This window comes from Apium graveolens, chromosome 5 (genome assembly GCF_009905375.1).
Source record: "Apium graveolens cultivar Ventura chromosome 5, ASM990537v1, whole genome shotgun sequence".
Taxonomy (NCBI): Eukaryota; Viridiplantae; Streptophyta; class Magnoliopsida; order Apiales; family Apiaceae; genus Apium; species Apium graveolens.
Window position 1 is genome coordinate 311,709,170 of NC_133651.1, and position 19,430 is coordinate 311,728,599.

The window sequence follows — 19,430 nt, forward strand, 5'->3', positions numbered from 1 at the left end:
ATTTGGGTGCGCCATCTTATGACGAAAACATGAAATCGTCATAAGTAATTACGACATGAAATTGGTGTTGGTTTGTGCTACAATTGTATGTAGATTATATGTTATCAGACAGATTAATGAATTGATTCAGAAGCCAAAAATGGCCTGGGAAAAAAAGCATATCATTAATTTTAATATTTTTGGGTTATTCATTGCTGAAATTCTGGGTCATTTACGAGAGTTCTTCATAACATATTTCGTCGTAATGTACTACTTTTTCATATTTCTAATTTTATTTTTATATTAAATTTAAAAAACAACACGATCACATATACTAAAATACGACATTTTTGTGTTGGAAGTTAACAACATAAGATGATTGTTTCATCATAATTTTATTTGTTATTAAATTGCTAAAGTGGATTGTGGTGCCTTTACTTACGACGAAATGCAAATTTGTGATAAAAATTTGAACTTACTACTCGAGCAAAAGGAAAAGTGACGGAAATTTTTCATCGCAATTGGTTCAATTCGACAATTTTATTTAAAAAAAAAGACCATCATAAATGCCCTCATTTGTTGTAATGAACATTAATATATGATAATCTCACTGGGGTACTAAGTAGATCAAGATAAAAATTACAATAAAAAACTATATAATGTGTCTAGGTACCCACACGGAAATAATACATAAAATGTAAGAAATTTAAAACCGTCTAGACACGGTGTCTTCTCAAATTTTCAGCAAGTAACTCTATTATGTTAATTAAAATGCAGATCATACAATATCCATGTTACATCCATTACTTACATTCTTTAAAAACTTAGTCGAAACAAAGTCGAGAGCGCTATGTCAACTTAATCGCCCAAATTATTCCATGTGAAATGCATAAAAACATTTTATTGTCAATATAACTTTCATTTTTCAAAAAAAAAATATACATGAATTTGAAAACAAGAAACTATAATTTGTTTCATTTAGTATATATCTCTGGGGCACAATCTACTATATTATGCTAGATTGCACTGACACAACGAAAGTTGTAAGAGGGAAGAAAATTTGAATGAATAAGAACAACAACTAATTCCATATTCGCACAGCAGAGAAGAACTACTAGTAGTCTCCTTCAAGATGTATGATCCCCTCTCACTCTAGTACTACATATTTATGAAAAACATAACATTTTGAGGTTAAGTGTGGCTGTGAAATGGACAACAAATTCCTTACCCGCATAGAGAAACATTTGGCGTAAACACCAACACAGGTAAAGGTAATAGCAGATACATAACATAAACATGTCACTTCCCGTATGCTTTCCAAATATAAGCTATAGTAAATTAAATAGAAAATAATTAGAAAATATGTAATGAGGGGATTGGATGTAGGGTTGAAACAAAAAGATATGCAGGAATAGATGGAGGTTCACCAATATAAAGAATTGACCCACCGTTAAATAGCTCAAATAGCAGCCCCTCAACTTTCTTACTTTGGAGATTATACACAACAACTTTGCCAGAGATATTTACAACAAGAGCTACAATTTGGGCGCGCCATCTTACTACAAAAAACATGAAATCGTTGTAAGTATTTATGACATGAAATTTGTGTTGGTTTGCGCTACAGTTGTATGCAGATTATGTGTGATTAAACACATTAATGAATTGATTCACGAGCCAAAAATGGCTAGAACCCTGGAAAAAAGCATATGGCTCATTTTAATATTTTTGGATTATTCATAATTGTGGGTTATCTACGACGGTTGTTCATAACATATTTTGTCGTAATGTAGTAATTTTTTATATTTTAAATTTTATTTTTATATTAATTTTGACATCCAACAGGATCCCATATACTAAAATACCACGTTTTTGTGTCTGAAGTTAACAACATACGATGATTGTTTCACTCGTAAGTTTATTTGTTATTAAATTGCTAAAGTGGATCTCGGTACACACGGAAATAATACATAAAATGTAAAAAATCTAAAACCTGCTATACAAGGTGTCTTCTCAAATTTTCAGCAAGTAGTTCTATTATGTAAATTAAAATGGAGATCATACAATATTCCCTGTTACATTTCATTGCTTACACTCCTTAAAAATTAAACATAGTAGAAACAAAGTGGAGAGTGCTGATGTCAACTTATTCCCCAAATTATTCCCTGTGAAACACAGAAAAACATTTTGTAGTCAATAATATATTTTTCATTTTTCAGAAAAAAATATACATGAATTTGAAAACAAGAAACTCTAGTTTGTTTGAGATAGAAGATAATATTGTGCAACATATTTTACTACACATTTAACAAGGCTGGATTTTTTTTTCTTTTTAGAAATAAGCATTCCTAGCTTACCATTTATAGTTAGTAATATTAAATACACCTACCCAACTGCAAATTCCACTGACGATGGAACAAATTTAACAAAACAGGTTTTCATTTATAGGATCACAATAAGTTTGTCACTTATAGTTATGGTAGTCATCATTTAGTATATATCTCTAGGGCACAATCTACTATATTATGCTAGATTGCAGCTGACACAACCAAAGTTGTAAGAGGGAAGAAAATTTAAATGAAGAACAACAAATAATTCCATATTCGCACAGCAGAGAAGAACTACAAGGAGTCTCCTTCACTGTAGTACTACATATTTACGAAAAACACAACATTTTGAGGTTGACTGTGGCTGAGAAATGAACAACAAATTCCTTACTGGCACAGAGAAACATTTGGCATAAACATCAACGTGTAAAGGTAATAGCATATACATAACATAAACATGTCAGTTCTCATATGCTTTCCCAACATAAGCTATAGTAAATTAAATAGAAAATAATTAGAAAATTTGTAATGAGGGGCTTATGCTTACATTGGATGTAGGGTTGCAACGAAAGGATATGCAGGAATAAATGGAGGTTCACCAAGATAAATAGTTGCCCCAGCCTTAATACTGTTCCATCTGAGCTCAGAAAGGAGCACCTCAACTTTCTTACTTTGGAGATTATACAGAACAACTTTGCCAGAGATATTTACAAGAAGAGCTGTGTCTTCTTCCCCTTCTCCTCTCAGAACGCTTAATATTGAATGGATGGAGTGACATTTCTGCAGTTTTCAATAGTGTGGCGGCCCTGGAACTGGGGATCGGAAATTAGGGCACACCATTGTTTAGAGACTGATTTGAATCGGACCACTGATCTGACTGGAACACGAACTAAAATCAGACCAAGAAAGAAATCGTTGCACCCTATTAATTCTGCTGATGCTGAACACAGTTTTTTAGATTTAAGGTTGGTCCTCATGTTTCTGCTCAACTGGCGGGCGCTCTCTATTTGATAAAATGAAAAGACAATGTGCTTACTTTCTTTTATATACCTTAAGATTTTTTTCTTTCTGTCTTTACTTAAATTATGTCAAAAGTATTACAACTCGTTTAGAGTTTTTTCAAAAAAAGCTTTTGATAAAAAAAAGTATTTAAATAAAATTATTTCATTTGGACCTGAATTTTTTTTAATTTTTTGATAAATAAACATTAATTTTACAATTTATTTATGAAACGAATATTTATCTGGTCATAAAATAACGCTCCGTTATTATGTGTAAATATAAAAATATTGTATTACTTTTTGTCAATACTTATATTTTTTTTAAATTTTTATTAATTACTTTTATTTTGATTACATATTTTTTTATCGCTAAGTTTTTTGTAATTTTTTACAAAAATTCAAGAAATATTGTATCATAGTTAAAATGACTTATATAAAGTTTTAATATAAAAAATAAAAAAGGACACAATGTCCTACTAAATAATATTAAAATATAAATATTTTATAAAAAAAATTTGTCTAGAAAAAAATATACAGAAAACCAATGAACATTACTGATGGATCAAAATAGGAATGTAATTAAACTCTAAGTTATTTTTTAAAAGATAAATTTTTATCCAAAAATTGAATACAAAAAGTGAAGAAAAGTGAGTGATTTTGATATTTTATTGTAAAATATAATTGAAAAGCAACCTATAGGTTCTTCAATTATGAAATGCATAAAGATGAGTATATAACTAATTAATCTGGCACAGAATTTTCCCAAACTATTCCACGCCATCTTCAAGCTAGCATCCACTCATGTTTCCACAAGGGTTAGAAGTAAAGGTTTCTCTCCAAGAGGGATGAATGGACTATTAAATCCAGGAGGGGAGAAAGGGAAGAGTGATATGACTATATAGGAATGGTCAGGTCAGTTTCTCACACTTATTTTTCTATTGATGTGCAATATAATGCTAATAGAGTACAAGTTGATGAAGCCAACAGGGGAAAATACGTGGTTACTGATGGCTAAAAATCGCATTTGGGGTGCGAAACTTTGATACTGAATCACAGTGGAACTGCGGGTACCAGGCTCGAGATGGATATCGAGGTTGACAAAGACTTGAACTGAACTGATTCCAGGAAGGGAACGGAGACTGGTGTCATACTTTTGGGGGTTAAAATTGCTTAAGGGGGTATCTAAGATTCTAAATATTTTATTTAAATTAAGAGCATAAATCATAAATAACATGTAATTTATGTATGTTCTGAAAAAACAACAATGGAAATAACTGAAAAAACACAAATAAAATAGGTGAGGGATGAGGTTAGCAATGCTAAGAAGAATAGCTAACACTAGAGACACCCCTAAGTGTGTGTCAAGGAGATCGGGGGAGTGGCAACAGTCTTCCACGTATTTTGTGATAGTATTGTGATGGTAATTGAATTTGAAAAATTTTAAACTTATTCGCGGGTAATATCATAAATTCATGTATAAAACACTGTATGCATGTCATTTATAAAATACTATATAGACGCCATGAAAGAATATTTAAAATGGCACAATTGGGTCATAAACATATTTTTTCGTATATTCTTGCCCAACGTAAACTCAAGTATATATACAAACCATAATAGAATGCAAAACAAGAAAACTAAGCTTAACAACAATTGTAAATAAAACATAAAAATAATATTATTGGTGAATCTTATCTATTTCAATCTATTTTAAGTTAGATGCGAAGAACATTAAGACCTCAAAATTTTTCAAACTTTTCTCTCACATTAACTACAATCACTACAAGAAACGGGGCTTTTTTGAAACGGTTTATTCCGACCGATGCAAAAAATGAAAAAAAAAACGACTGCACAAAAACATCATTCAGGATTGACAACACAATTACAACAGAAGGACAAAGACGGTCGACCACAGTCAAGATTTTTTGACTTCTTGCCGATGTTGTATACAGGCCACACTATTCCGACCAGCTACACCGAGCTACACCGTTTTTTAAGTGGCCGATAAAGGTAAAAATCAGAACCAATTGACCGCCCGTTGAACTTGCTCCAAATCATTTAACTCCGACCACGTGTCCATGGGCCTCACAATCACGTTACACTGATATATCATGTCATGAGCCAAGCCACGTTAGATGGTCCCGACACGTGGTTGTAGTCCAGATCCGTCAACATAAAATTCGACCATTAAATAGCGACTAAAGATAATCCGACCATTTTGGTTTCGTTCATTACCGATAAATACCGATCGATTTTGGCCTCATAATAACTGATTTGGCGGTCGGTAAAGTGGCTGTTTCTTGTAGTGAATAATAAAAGTGGAGAGATGTCAAAATTTATAAGCATACAAAGAACATAAGTATCTTACAATTGCTTATACTTGTATACAAATATAAATAATAAAATCATATTTTTGGGCCCTTATTTCGACAAGCCTAGTGCGGTCGCATTCCTTGTGGTTATACCATATAATAATTTCATTTCTATCAAAATTTTAAGCTATTGGTTTTTAAGAACTCTTATGAACATAACTTGTTGCATTTGATAGATGGGGATTTTTTTCATTGTCATGTTTGTGCTATTACTTTTGGTGAAAATTATCAGTATGAGATAGAATCCTTCCTTCGACATGTTACGCCCCTCCTTAACATACATTCATTGTATTGGGATCCCCCACAGCTCTTAAGGTGAAATTTTAGTTGTGATGGATGATTTTATAATATTTGAGCTTCCTAAACGCCTGTCACCTAGCCACGGGAAGCAATTTTAGCCATCTCGTTTTCCTCATTTTCCTTAATAACTTACGCCATTTGTTGGTAAATTTTTGTTTTATTGGGGATATTCGTATATTGGCTAGTTCTGTGACCTTATCTTTTCCTTTTATTCCTAGATCATTTGACAGTAAAGTGGGCCAGATAACATTATGCTGCTATTGATAAGTTTTCGTTGGATTGGTAATCCGACTGAAATGTTTTGTGAGAAGTGATATGATATTTTAGATTTTTAGGCTACTTGCGGCCATCATTGTTTCTCAAGAAAAAAACATCAATACATGTTGATAACTCCTGGGGGGGCTGCCCTTTCGACGTCGTGCCTGGATCCTTCCCCGCTGTGGAGGTGTAGTTGTGGTGGGGTTCCTATAAAAGAACACCGGAAGGGGGGTTTGAGTCCCGCGGCACCTCCAGCGTGAGAGTAAGAACTCGCTTTTACGGAAAATAAAGATAGATATGAATGAAGGTGGTTGTGTGTATATATGGGTATGAGAGAGTGATTAACCCCAAGGGTAGGGTTTTGGAGTTGGTACCTTTAAATCGTAGCCATTGGTTCTGGGAGCGGAGGGCACCTGGCTGGAGTGGATGCTTTACACGTGTCAGTGCGGGAGCGGCTGAGGAACGTTATGAGAATCCTCTGACACGTGCCTTGATTATTCCCATAATTGAAGTGTGACAGCTGTCTCCATCATGGGCTTGGGCCAGAGTCTTATGTGCTGTGATTTATCAAGGTTGGGCTTGCGGGACTGGGCCAGTCAGGATTGGTAGTGTGCAGGTCTAGTCCTTCTAGGAGCTGCGTGGAGTTAGGAGTCTAGGAGTAGTCCTTCTAGGAGCTATATAGTTAGTAGTCCGGGGCAAGGCCTTGTAGGAGCTGTATGTACTATCATGTGCCCCTCACTCCTTTATGCAGATTTTCTGGATGAGGGAGTAAATTTTGGCTTGTTTGTAGAACATGAGCTTTTGATTATTTTGTTTAGAAGAATTTATGCTTTTCTTGCCTCCCAGTCCGGATTGCGCTGAGTCCAGCGAATCAGGACTAAAGTGGTTGTCTTTGGAAGTAGTTGAGCTTTTCTTGCCCCCAGCCGTATTGGTGTGAGTTCGGCAAATCAGGACTAAGGTGGTTGTCTTTAGCAGGAGTTGAGCTTTTCTTGCCCCCCAGTCTGGATTGCGCTGTGTTCGGCGAATCAGGACTAAGGTGGTTGTCTTTAGCAAGAGTTGAGCTTTTCTTACCCCCCAGTCCGGATTGGTATGAGTTCGGCAAATTAGGACTAATGTGGTTGTCTTTAGCAGGAGTTGAGCTTTTCTTTCCCCTAGTCCGGATTGCGCTGTGTTCGGCGAATCAGGACTAAGGTGGTTGTCTTTTGCAGGAGTTGAGCTTTTCTTACCCCCAGTCCGGATTGTTGTGAATTCGGAAAATCAGGACTAAGTGGTTATCTTTAGCAGGAGTTGAGCTTTTCTTGCCCCCCAGTCCGGATTGCGCTGAGTTCGGCGAATCAGGACTAAGGTGGTTGTCTTTGGAAAGAGTTGAGCTTTTCTTACCCCCCAGTCCGGAGTGTTATGTGCGAAGGAGTTCAGACTTGGAAGTTGAAACGGGTTTTGGGATTTCCCCCCCAATTATTTGAACTATTACAGCTGTAAGAATGTGGAGAGACGTGCCTCATCATTAGTTTTATTAATTATGATTTTGATGGGCCGTCCAGATCTTGCCACGTGACGAGGTGTTATTATTTCACCATGCCTATAAAAGGCACCCCTGGGTCTTTCTTTTTTCTTTTTATTGCTTCTCCTCTTTCTCTTCTCTTTTTCTCTCTTTCTCTGGAGCTTTTCCGGTGTTCGTCGCAGAATTCTCGAAGCTCACGGCTGTTGATCGAGCGTTCTCAATCTCTCTGTAATCTCTAATTTGTAAGCTTTCCTCTTTGCTTTTTTGTCTTTCTAATTTATATTTGATTCGATATTGTTTTGTTTGGATGGACTCTGTTTTTCTCTCTTTGGCTTGTTTATTTTGTTGTGTTTAGTTTTTATTGAATGTTCTATATGCGTGTATGTATATAGTTTTGGGTGTGATTTTTTTTTGATTTTTGTTGATAGTGTTTCTGGGTTTAGGGTTTTTTGTTTGGGTCCGGACATGGTTACCTAGTCCGGACTAATGATGTTATTTTTGGAGTTTGTAATTGGTTATTGTTTTTTTTTATTGTGACCTCTGGGTTCGGAGTAATAGGCTAGGTGTGTAGTACGGAGTGTTGATCTAGTTTTAGAGTTTTGTAGTCTGGAGTGGGTTCTATGTTTTTTATTTTTATTTTGTCTTTTGGGCTTGGGTCTCCGGACTGTTTGCTTTTGGCTTGAAATAAAATTGAACATAGGATAGTTCGGACCGTGTAGCATTTAAGATAAATAAACTGTAGGGATTTAGACTAACCTTTATCACTTGTTTTAGGTTTATGGTCCGGACTAAAGCTCGTGTCAAGGCATATATAACTTGCTACACGGGGCGTTCAGGTTCAGATTTGGAGTCATCCAGTGATTCTGATCGGGTTGAAATGGGGAAGAAAGCTTCCACCTCAGATTCTGAAGCTATTACTAAGCTTTCTATAGGTAGGATTTCTTCTAGGAAGGTGCCTTGCACTCCGGAGGGCTTGTGAGTTGCGACTCCGGGCTACTTCATTACGAAGAGCGATGAGATAGATAATAGGTTCTACTACAGAAGTATTTGGTCCGGGTATGCTAGACAGCCGAACGCGGATCCAGGGCCTTATAATAGGGAAGATTTCGACAGGAAGTTTGCCGATAGTATAGTTGCTGAGGAGCATTATGAGCTTAAGGAAGAGTATGCTGCATTAGATCATGCGGCGTAGGATTCCTCTTTCCGGGCTGCTTTTCAATTAGATCCCCGGATTGAGTCGAGGTGGGCAGACCCGGATGAGCGGATTTATCACAGACCGGCTGAAGGATTCGTTCGTGTGTGGTTGGAGCATCTCCGGTCCAGGTTTTCTCAAACATTTGTGCAAATATGAGTATAAGATATCTCCGATGCAGATAACTCCGAACGGGATCAAGTGGATGAGTTGGTTCATTGCTAGCTGCAATCAGTTTAAAGTGATGCCCACCTTTAAGTTGTGGCATCATATTTTCCATCTGGTCCGGTCCAACCGGTTTCCTTTGTATGAACTTCGATTCCGGGCTCCGGAGTGTGGGTATGGCGGTTCCTACAAGCCCGTGATTCAGCAGTCTTCGTTGAAGTATTGGAACAGGGAGTTAATGATGCTGACGGGGTTCGACTTGCATTATCTTCCCCACATTGTAGGGATGTGCTCCGGGGAGATGCTATTCAGTTGGTGTTTGCGTTTTGTGAATGTCTGGGTTTTCAAATAACCCAAGACACTTTCATGGTTCATAGGATTATGCATAGGCTAGGCTGTAAGTGTTTTTCTTTGTGTCCGGATTTTGTATAGTCTTTCTTGTCCGGACTCGTCGTCTGTTTTCTTCTGTTGTGATTCTTTATTAGTTTTGACTTGTGTTTTTGTTTTTTTCTTTTACAGGTTTGTCGCATTATAATCCGGACATGTCGTCTTCGGCCTACAGCGATGCACTGAAGGGTTTGGGCAAAGCTTTTAAGTTACCGAAGAAAGCTGCTACTGCTGGGTCCGGATCTAATGCCTCTGTGGAGGAGGGATCCCAAAGCAATAGAGTTTCGAGGCCGGAGCCCGATGTTAATATGAATCAGTCTGCTCTAGAGCAGAAGGCTGAGATGGATATTGGCGATGAGTTTGCTAACTTGGAGGATTTGGAGCCTTTTGGAGAAATTCCCGAGGTTGAGGGTTCCCGGAGGAAGAAAAGGCTCCAGAATTCAGGGACGAAACCTCCCCGGGCGCAGAATATTGAATTGGGTTCTTGGTCCGGGGTTGGTAAGGGAAAAGGTTTGGTAAGTGAAGGTCGCTCATTTTATGGACGGCATCCCCTTGGAATCTGATTGGAAAAAGATGAACCTGGTCGGATTTGATGTTACAATGAAGGAATGCTTCCGGCTCTGGGGTCAGGTAAGTTTTCTTCATATTCTCATTTCTTGTGTTCATTTTCCTTAGAATATTTTTCTAATTTTCTCTATTTTTTGCAGCTTGGTGGTTGTATGGACGCACTACTAGAAATATGGGATCAGACATCGGTTCTGAACCGATGTTAAACAAAAACTGAACTGATGTCTTCGCGTGTGATATTAAATGTCATCAGCCTTTGACATCAGTTCACAGCCGATGTCTATTACAGTGCTATACATCGGTTTTAAGAATAATTCTGATGTCTTTGCAACAAATTTCAGCTTATATTACAGTATTTCTAGGTGAATATGAGTATATTATGGGGTAATTATCCATTAAAACATGAAACCTACAAGCTCTAAAAGATATTTTTTTTAAAATCTTTCAAACAAACCGATGTGAAAGTCTAGATCAGACATCGGTTATATTGTCTGACCGATGTCAAATGGTCCATCAGACATCGGGTACTTTTCTCAACCGATGTAAAATACTGGGTTAGACATCGGTTTCGTTCATTTGGTGATGTTAAATCCTTTTGTTTAACATCAGGATTTTTTTCTAACCGATGTTTAATCTTTAATATTGTAAAATTTAAGACATCGGCTATTGAAAATTCAATGTTATTTGGCTTAAAATACATTGATTTTTTTACAGAACCGATGTCAAATGACTATTTGACATTGGTTTTTGTAGTTCTTTTTCTTTTAATATTGTTTCACCTGATGTCTTTTGTTCATTTTTACATCAGTTTTAAATTACCATTCTGATGTTAATGTACTGTAAATTGCATATGCCATCTTGGTACTATTAATAGCCCAGGGAACCAATTGCATTTTCAACCAGAAAAATACCAACAATATGCAATACATCCAACCAAATTTGTAAAAACATAGAGGTATACATTGATACCAAATTTACTAACATTCAATCCAACAAGAGCTCAATTCGGACATTACTTTCCAAGTCTAAAATAAACATCCCAACTAAAAACAATAAAACCTAAATTTCAAAGTTATTACATCCAACATTCTAAACATATTTGACTAGTTAATATGTACCACTTGTCAAATTTCGACAATTCCAAACATAAATCAAAATGATGGATGTAATTGTCACCAAACATCCGTTAATTAACCACCAACCACTAGCAAACACATCATTAATTCACATAGTTCAGAGAAAAGCTATATATATAGATACTTAGCATTTTTACATCTTGTCTTGGATAAATTCAAGCACCTCCATCCGCACCTCATCCAGCTCCTGCCTTGAGTAGGACTTTCGAGTTTTGGCTGCCCACTATAAAACACAAGTAAAAATTAGCAACCAGAATATTATTAACCAGAATTGCCATATCTATAATTAAATATAAACATAACCAACTATTTATAATTTAACCAGAAGACGACCTTTTCTATATTTAACCGTAATTTCCTTCGTTAATCCAAAACTATACCAGATAGTTCCTTATCAGTAATAGTTATCTATCATTACTAATAATAAAAACAAGATCCATCTGGAAATCACTAATAATAAAAACTGATAATAAAAATGGCACTCATATTTATCTGTTCTGAAAAACTACACAAAAAAATTCTACATGCCATCTATCGGAAATGATTTGCATATATACCTTGGTAGTAAAAGATAGCTCCTTATCAGCAATGATATCTTTCATGGATCGCATTATAACATAGCCACATTCAACCCCTCCTGGTTGTTTGGGAGATCCCTGTTACAATATAAAATCTCAATTAGCTCTAGAAATTAATTAAAATTAAAAAGTGATAAAAAAATACAAAAAACTTACAAGAAGATTCTTTATCTGAGGAGCTTTAATTCCCCTTCCAGTTTGAGCATTGTAGGATTTCATCGCTCTACATTACATAACAACAATAATATACATGATTATTTTTCAAAAGGGAGAATATTTACTATATATATATTTATATATAGTAAACAGAAATATATTACTCTGTTAATGATTTTTCCAACTCGTCAAAATATGTTGGATGTGGCAGAGGGTTCAGAATATAAATGTCGCCATCCCAAATTACAACCAAAATCCAGTGGCAACTATGTTTATAAAAAAGAAAAAAGAAAAACACAAGTCAAAAATTTTATAAAAACTACCTAAATATATTAATTTGTAAAAGCATGTCTAAATTAAAAATACTTACTTATGATTATGTGGCATAAAGTACATGCGATACGGACTACTCTCTTTCAACCGATTAACAAAATAAGAATGAAAAGATTTGTTCAACGTAAATGTAGCTCCTGGATCGAAAAATCCATATAAGACCACATCATCATTCTTCCTCTCAATCTTAATCAGTCTCTGCAAGAGCCTACCAGGGAGTGAATTACATTACTTATACTATCTGTATAAAACATGAATATTGAATATGAAACGATAAAAAATTAACTTACGCCATATAAGCAGATATTGCAGCTTGGCCAATCATATCGAACTCCAACAATGCTTTCACATTTTCATGCAATATATAAATTGTTTTCTCAGTCCCAAACACGTCCGAATCACACGGAATCGGTATTGACTCCTCGGTGGCTTTCATGAAGACTACAACATGTTTGTATAACACCTTGTACTGCTTTGGCACATTCTTGTTTAGCTTCATTTTGCTATAATCATCTTAAAGTTTCTGCAACTCATCTTTCCGCTTAGACTGCCCCTACAACACTTCTTTTTTCTTTTTCTACACAGAATTAAATAAAACAAGAATAATCGGTTATTATTGACATAACTACTATAGAATGCAATAATCAATTCAGAGTATATTAACATAATTTTTATATAACATACTGCCACAGTTGGGTAGATGATCAATTCACGAGGCCATGCTACGTGAGAGCCAACTGCTTGGCGTACAACCTCAATTTCAACAGGTATGGGCACTGGAACCGATGCCTCTGGCTGGATATGTCCGTCAACCGACACACGAACATGTCCGGGCTTTAGAGGCACTCCGTGTACTGAAACATTCATCTCTTCGTGATCATCAAAAACTGTTCCAAAAGCAACCTTATTCTCTATGCAATCCAGTGCAAGCTTACATGACTGTGGACCCTACATTATAGTGATGGATCAATTTAATTTTATTGCATAAATCCCAAGTCTGTAGGCATATATCTAGTAGATCTTAATAATATTTTACCTTCTTTCCGCTCGGAGGAGAGGGGTCAAAACCAACAAAGTCTTCATCATTTACCAACAACTGTTTGGCACTCAGCGGCTTAACAGCAACTCCAACATTCCGCTTATCAGTTGCTCCCTCTTTATTAACAGGTACTTGATAACTTTATTTGCCAGAGAACATAGGAGAGTGACCATTCGAAGCATTAACCAAGGCCTTAAGTTCAGCCATCTCCCGCTGATTTCTTTCCAACTGATCCAACAACTCTGCCTTGGTAATTTTAGTCTTTTTCGCTTTCGGCAAATTGAAGAATGTTGTTGGAGTGACAAAGCCGCCAACCCCTCGAACCCTTCCTGCGTGCTTAGGAGTCTGAAGTGCCGTAGTCAACACATCTTCTGTTCCATGTGGAACAAATTCACCCTTCTCCTTCATTTCAAGTAACTCAGCCTGTAAAATAAATGCAAACAATTAGTGCATTATTTATGACGCAATTATCTTTGAAGGGAATGTAGTATTAAAAATATCACTTACAATTCTCGCATTTATTTCCGCTTGCTCTTCAGTAAGCTCATCAGGATTCTTTGGCATCCTAGCCTTCCACCAAAAAATTGCACGATCAGGGTTCTCTTTCCGCTTTAAGTTCCCTTTCTTTATCTGTTAAAAAAGAGAAAATGTTTAAACTCCCTTAAAACTTAGAATTGCGCAAAGCCAAATAGATGTGGTTCTTACTTCTTCTTCTCGCAAACCAATATACCCCTTCCTTGACAAGCGGTGATGATATTTCCGTTTACCCACTCTATTGCTCTGTAACTTACGTTGTTCCTGCACCAAAATAAATTAGTAAAAATTAATAAATATTATTTAACCAAAATCTATTTAATCATTTAGCAAGTAAAATGGCAATCCTGTATATTTTATTAGTAGAATATATTCATACCAGCCATTTGGGGCTCGTCCTCTATGCAACAAATTTCTTCCAAGGTTCTTTACCAACAAACGCATACTTGTTCGGAGGCTTCATCAATTTCTTCTTTTTTCCAATAAATGGCATCACATATTTTGCAGTTAAATCAGCTTTAAACTGCCTCTATTTTTCACCTGCCGATTGTAGCACAAGCTTCTCACTTTCTGGGGCAATTTTGAATGTATCCTAAAGAGCCACAAAATATAAATTAGCCATATAATTTACAATCACAATTTAAATAAAATGAAGAAGTCAACAAGGGATATAATTTACCTGGACATCATCCCATAATTTTGCTTTTAGATCATAATCCACTTTTGGCCAGTTTTCAGTGTCGATTGGAATCATTATCCTTGCGAGCATTCCTATGTAAGACTGTAAAGTAGGCCTGGTATTTCCGATGGGAACTCCAAATTCATTGTATCTAACTTTAAATTTCTTTCCCCGAGCTTTCTTCACCACTACTTTGTGAAGAGCTGAAACACCACGCGCACCTCCTAGCCTTTTTTTTGCAGATTCAGAAGTGGTCATCGTTTCTTCACCACTACTTTGAGTTTGATAGTGTGGAGGGACTTGAACCAACTTATCATTACAAGTCTCTGAAGTTTTGACATCAGGAACCATCTCATCCTCAACCTTTTCAGAGTTATTCTTCCCGTCATTTTCTTTGAAAATTACTTTCTTGGCTTTTTGCTTCTTTACCATTTTGCTCCCTTAGTCTGCATTAAATTGAATAATAAAGCCATCAGTTGAACAATATATTTTCAGTCCGTCATTAATTACAGTCAAGCATAAATAATAAATTGTAAAATCAGCAAGTACGAATACAACTATACAAGAACAATAATTTACCTAAACTGCAATTAGTAATTAATCACATCTGAAATAACTCTAAAGCATTTTATAGAAGTACAATTAAATAATGCAAAATAATTAAAAAAAATAATGCCATCAATCAGTAATTATGGATGAATTACTTATATGATTATAACAACGCAAAACAAAAGAAAAAAAAAATTTAACAATATATTTTACACACTATAACACAATTAAAGGCAAATATATATGGTTCATTCAGTCATCCGAATTCCCATTAAGATATATATTTTACATAAAGCTACATCATCAGTCAGTAACGATATTAGGTGCAGGGGTTTTAGTAGCAGTATTTTTAATCCAAATTCCCTCAACATTAGGTCTAGCAGTATGAGCGACAACATCAGTAGTGACATCAGTTGCGGGGATTTCAGTGCAGAATGGGGGATGTTCCATGATCGTGTCTCCTAAGTCATCTTCATTATACAATTCATGGTAGTCTCGAGTTGTGGAGGACAGAACAATAGACCAGGTAGCATCAACGGGATCTTCAAGGTAAAACACTTGCTTGACTTGGTCAACAGAAACATATTTATCTTTTTAGTGACCTTGTCGACTAAAATCCACAAGTGTGAACCCAAGATCATCAACCCTTATTCCTTTATCATTACTTGCCCATTTACACAGGAATAAGGGAGCTTTGAATGCATGGTAGTCTAATTCCCATATCTCTTGTATGATACCGTAAAATGTCAAATCACTTTCTATGGGGTTCAAGTCCTTGGCACTAGAAACCTGGACCGCTTTAGCAATGACAGACACCCCGCTGTTTTGAACAACACGTATGTCATCTCGTTCCTTTGTAAAATATCGCACTCCATTCACTAGATAACCTTGATAAGTTATTACTGAAAATGATGGCTAGACAGTGTGCCATCTTATCGTATCTGAAACACCTTTGTTATTCTCCCTTAGTTCATCATTCACCTACATATATGATAAGAAATTTTAAATCCTAAATAGCTAATAGTTGTCATTACACTACAGATCAAAGAACCTAATACAACACTGACTTTGTTTTGAAACCAATCAGCAAAGAGCCGATTGTGCTCTCTCATGAGCCAATGTAAGCTTTTCCTTTTCCCTCGGTGAATTTCTTCAAGATATTCCTTATGCATTCTAAAAAATGCATATGGAATGATATATTAAAGACACATTACAAGACTAATTACTGGATAATGAGGAATTGAAAACAACAAACTGCATAAACTCACAGAATATATATGGAAACACTTCAGCATTGTTTAGAAGGACTTGTATATGTGCTATATCTCGCTCCTTCTCTTCCACTGATTTTATTATTACAGCGGATAATGAACCTGATATCTTATTATCTTGGTCCTTTGGAAGACCGACAGTGGAGTAATTCTGACTAAGAAACTCGATGCAGAATTCTACGGACTCTTCTCCAATGTAACTCCCTGCCATACAACCTTCGGGATAATAACGGTTTCGAACATAACTCTTTAGTACTTTATTAGACCGTTCAAACGCATACATCCACCTATAAAATACCGGTCCACATAAGCATAGTTCCTGGACCAAGTGGACTACTATATGTACCACTACATCAAAAAATGACGCATGGAAAACCTTTCCTAGATCGCACAAGTTTAGTATGACATCTGACTGCAGCTTATCCAGTTTTGACACGTCTACTAGTTTATTACACAAAGCATTAAAAAAGAAACACAATCTAATAATTGTGACCATAACATGCTTCGGAAGAACGGAGCGTATTGCAACCGGGAGTAATTATTGGAGAAGGATGTGGCAATCATATGATTTCAGCCCGTAAATATTCAAATCTGGCATGGAAACACAATTTTTTATGTTCGATGCATGTCCGTATGGAAGTTTTATCGACATTAATGATGACAAGAAAGTCCTTTTTTTGCCTTTGACAAATTAAAGGGAGAAGGAGGCAAATAGGTTTTCTTTACTCCTACTTGGGGAGCCAAATCAGGTCTAACGCCCATTTCCATCATATCACGACGGGCTGCCGCACTATCCTTTGTCTTATGGCGCATATTTAGTAATGTGCCAATCAGACTATCACATACATTCTTCTCGACATGCATGACATCAATACAGTGCCTAACATGGTGAAATTTCCAGTATTCTAACTCGAAAAATACTGACTTTTTCTTCCATGGACTTTCAACCTTCTTTGCCCTCTTCATTTTCTTCCCAAATTCAAATTTGATTTGTTCTTGCTCTGCTAACACTTCTTCTCCGGATAGGGTTCGACGCGGCTGCCCAAACTCTTGTTGTCCATTAAAAGCAGCCTTCTGCCTTCTATAAGGATTATGTAGAGGCAAATATCGGCGATGCCCTTGGTAGCACATTTTCCTACTATAAGTCAAATATTTAGCTACGGTGTCATCTCCACAAACTGGACAACACTTATAACCCTTATTAACGCAGCCAGATAAATTTCTGTAAGCAGGGAAGTCATTTATCGTCCACATTAAAACTGCTTTTAAAGTGAAAAATGATTTTTTATATGCGTCATACACATTTGGTTCCCCTTCCTTCCAAAGCTTTTTTAAATCATCAATCATCGGTTGTAAGTAGATGTTGATGTTATTACCAGGCTCATGCGGGCCAGGGACAAATATCGACAATATCATAATTTTTCTTTTCATACATAACCAGGGAGGAAGATTGCAAGTCACCAATATGACTGGCCAGGAACTATATCTATTAGATAGGCTATTATTATGCGGGTTTACACCATCCACCGATAAAGCCAAGCGAAGGTTTCTCGGTTCACTACCAAAGGATGGCCACCTATAATCTATATTTTTCCAAGATGGAGAGTCGGCTTGATGTCGCATTTTACCATCTTGTGTCCGCTGTTGCGCATGCCAACACATTAGTTCAACGGTGGAAGGAGATTTAAACATATGTTTAAATCTAGGTATTATTGGAAAATACCACATGACTTTGGCTGGAAGATTAACCCTCTCTTCACCTTTCTTTGTCAACTTCCACCGAGAAAGTCGACACTTAGGACACTTGGTTGCATCAGCATGTACACCCCTGTACAGTACACGGTCATCCGAACATGAATGGAACTTTATATACTCTAGACCTAAATTGGAGAGGGTTTTTTTGCTTCATATGCATTACTAGGTAACACATTATCTTTGGGAAGTAGAGACCCAACAGAAGAAAGGAGGTCAGTGAAGGCACTATCGGTAATACCAAACCTAGATTTCCAATTATGCAACTTAAACATCGACTCTAACTTAGTACAGTCACTACCGTCATATAGAGGTTGCTCAGCATCGGCTACGAACCTCCTAAACTGATATGAATCATTATCATATTGACCCGAGTTATATGCCACTTCACAAACATCAACAGTTTCCAAAACAGCGACATGCTCCTGATCTTGCTCTGACGCTTCATCAGAGGCTTGCTCAGGAGGTGGGTCTGGAGCTTGCTCTTCAGGTGGACAACTAGCACTTGAAGATTTAGGACCCGTAGAAGAAGTCTCCCCGTACCAAACCCAATGCACATAACCTAGACAAAAGCCATTATCATAGATATGGCCCCTGATTGTTTTTATAGAGAATTTTTTAAAATTGGCGCATCGTCCACAAGGGCAAGGAATTTTGTTACGATCTTCATAATTTTCTTCAGCATATATCAAGAAGTTTTCCACCCCCATTTCAAATGCTAAAGAATCACTATCTTGCAAAATTCATGTCTTATCCATCAAATTTCCCTACCTGATAGCCACTATAAATATTAAAAATCTAACACATACCTATTTATAATTATTTAATAAAAGGCATATCAAATTTGTGTTGGTTACTGTAGGGATTAATTATATAAACTTAGAAAGGAGTAAATACCTTGATATCCTAATAATTTATAGTACTAATTCATTACTCTAAGATCCTATACATATACCCAATTAATTACAAAACTAGAATAAATTTATAAACTAGACTAAATTAAACCAAGATAATTAAAACAAATTAAACCAAGATATTGGAAAATATCACATAATTAAAAACCAATAATTCCAACATTCACAGCCCAGATAATTGTTAAATTTCCTTCACATAAATAAAACTCAGTGAGAACTTGAGTATTGAAACAAAGTCAGCCCATAAATAAATAAATTAAAATTATCTGTTACTTGTATCTGTGAGAAGGATAATTATACAAAACAATTACTATAATACAACACAAGTAACAGATAGTTCATATCAGGAATGCAGAGACTTGTTCATATCAGAGAAATGATTATCATACAAAACAAGAAATGTAGAGACTTGTTCATATCTGAGACCTGTTCAAATGCAGCCC

At 36.0% G+C, this 19,430-nt stretch overlaps 2 protein-coding genes across 2 annotated transcripts; both read right to left on the minus strand.

The window, feature by feature from the left end:
- Positions 1-11,270: 11,270 nt before the first annotated feature.
- LOC141662148 (uncharacterized) lies at positions 11,271-14,941 on the minus strand. The gene is made up of 12 exons (XM_074469192.1): positions 14,502-14,941; positions 14,202-14,414; positions 13,994-14,086; positions 13,796-13,918; positions 13,286-13,711; positions 12,934-13,197; positions 12,540-12,826; positions 12,287-12,457; positions 12,081-12,182; positions 11,917-11,983; positions 11,740-11,838; positions 11,271-11,405 (listed from the first exon to the last, which is right to left on the minus strand). The coding sequence occupies exons 7-12, from the start codon at positions 12,746-12,748 to the stop codon at positions 11,316-11,318; spliced, it is 738 nt and encodes a 245-aa protein (XP_074325293.1). The 5' UTR covers positions 12,749-12,826; positions 12,934-13,197; positions 13,286-13,711; positions 13,796-13,918; positions 13,994-14,086; positions 14,202-14,414; positions 14,502-14,941; the 3' UTR covers positions 11,271-11,315.
- Positions 14,942-16,972: 2,031 nt separating this feature from the next.
- On the minus strand, positions 16,973-18,783 carry LOC141661255 (uncharacterized). The gene is made up of 2 exons (XM_074468240.1): positions 18,272-18,783; positions 16,973-18,149 (listed from the first exon to the last, which is right to left on the minus strand). The coding sequence occupies exons 1-2, from the start codon at positions 18,781-18,783 to the stop codon at positions 16,973-16,975; spliced, it is 1,689 nt and encodes a 562-aa protein (XP_074324341.1).
- Positions 18,784-19,430: the final 647 nt, after the last annotated feature.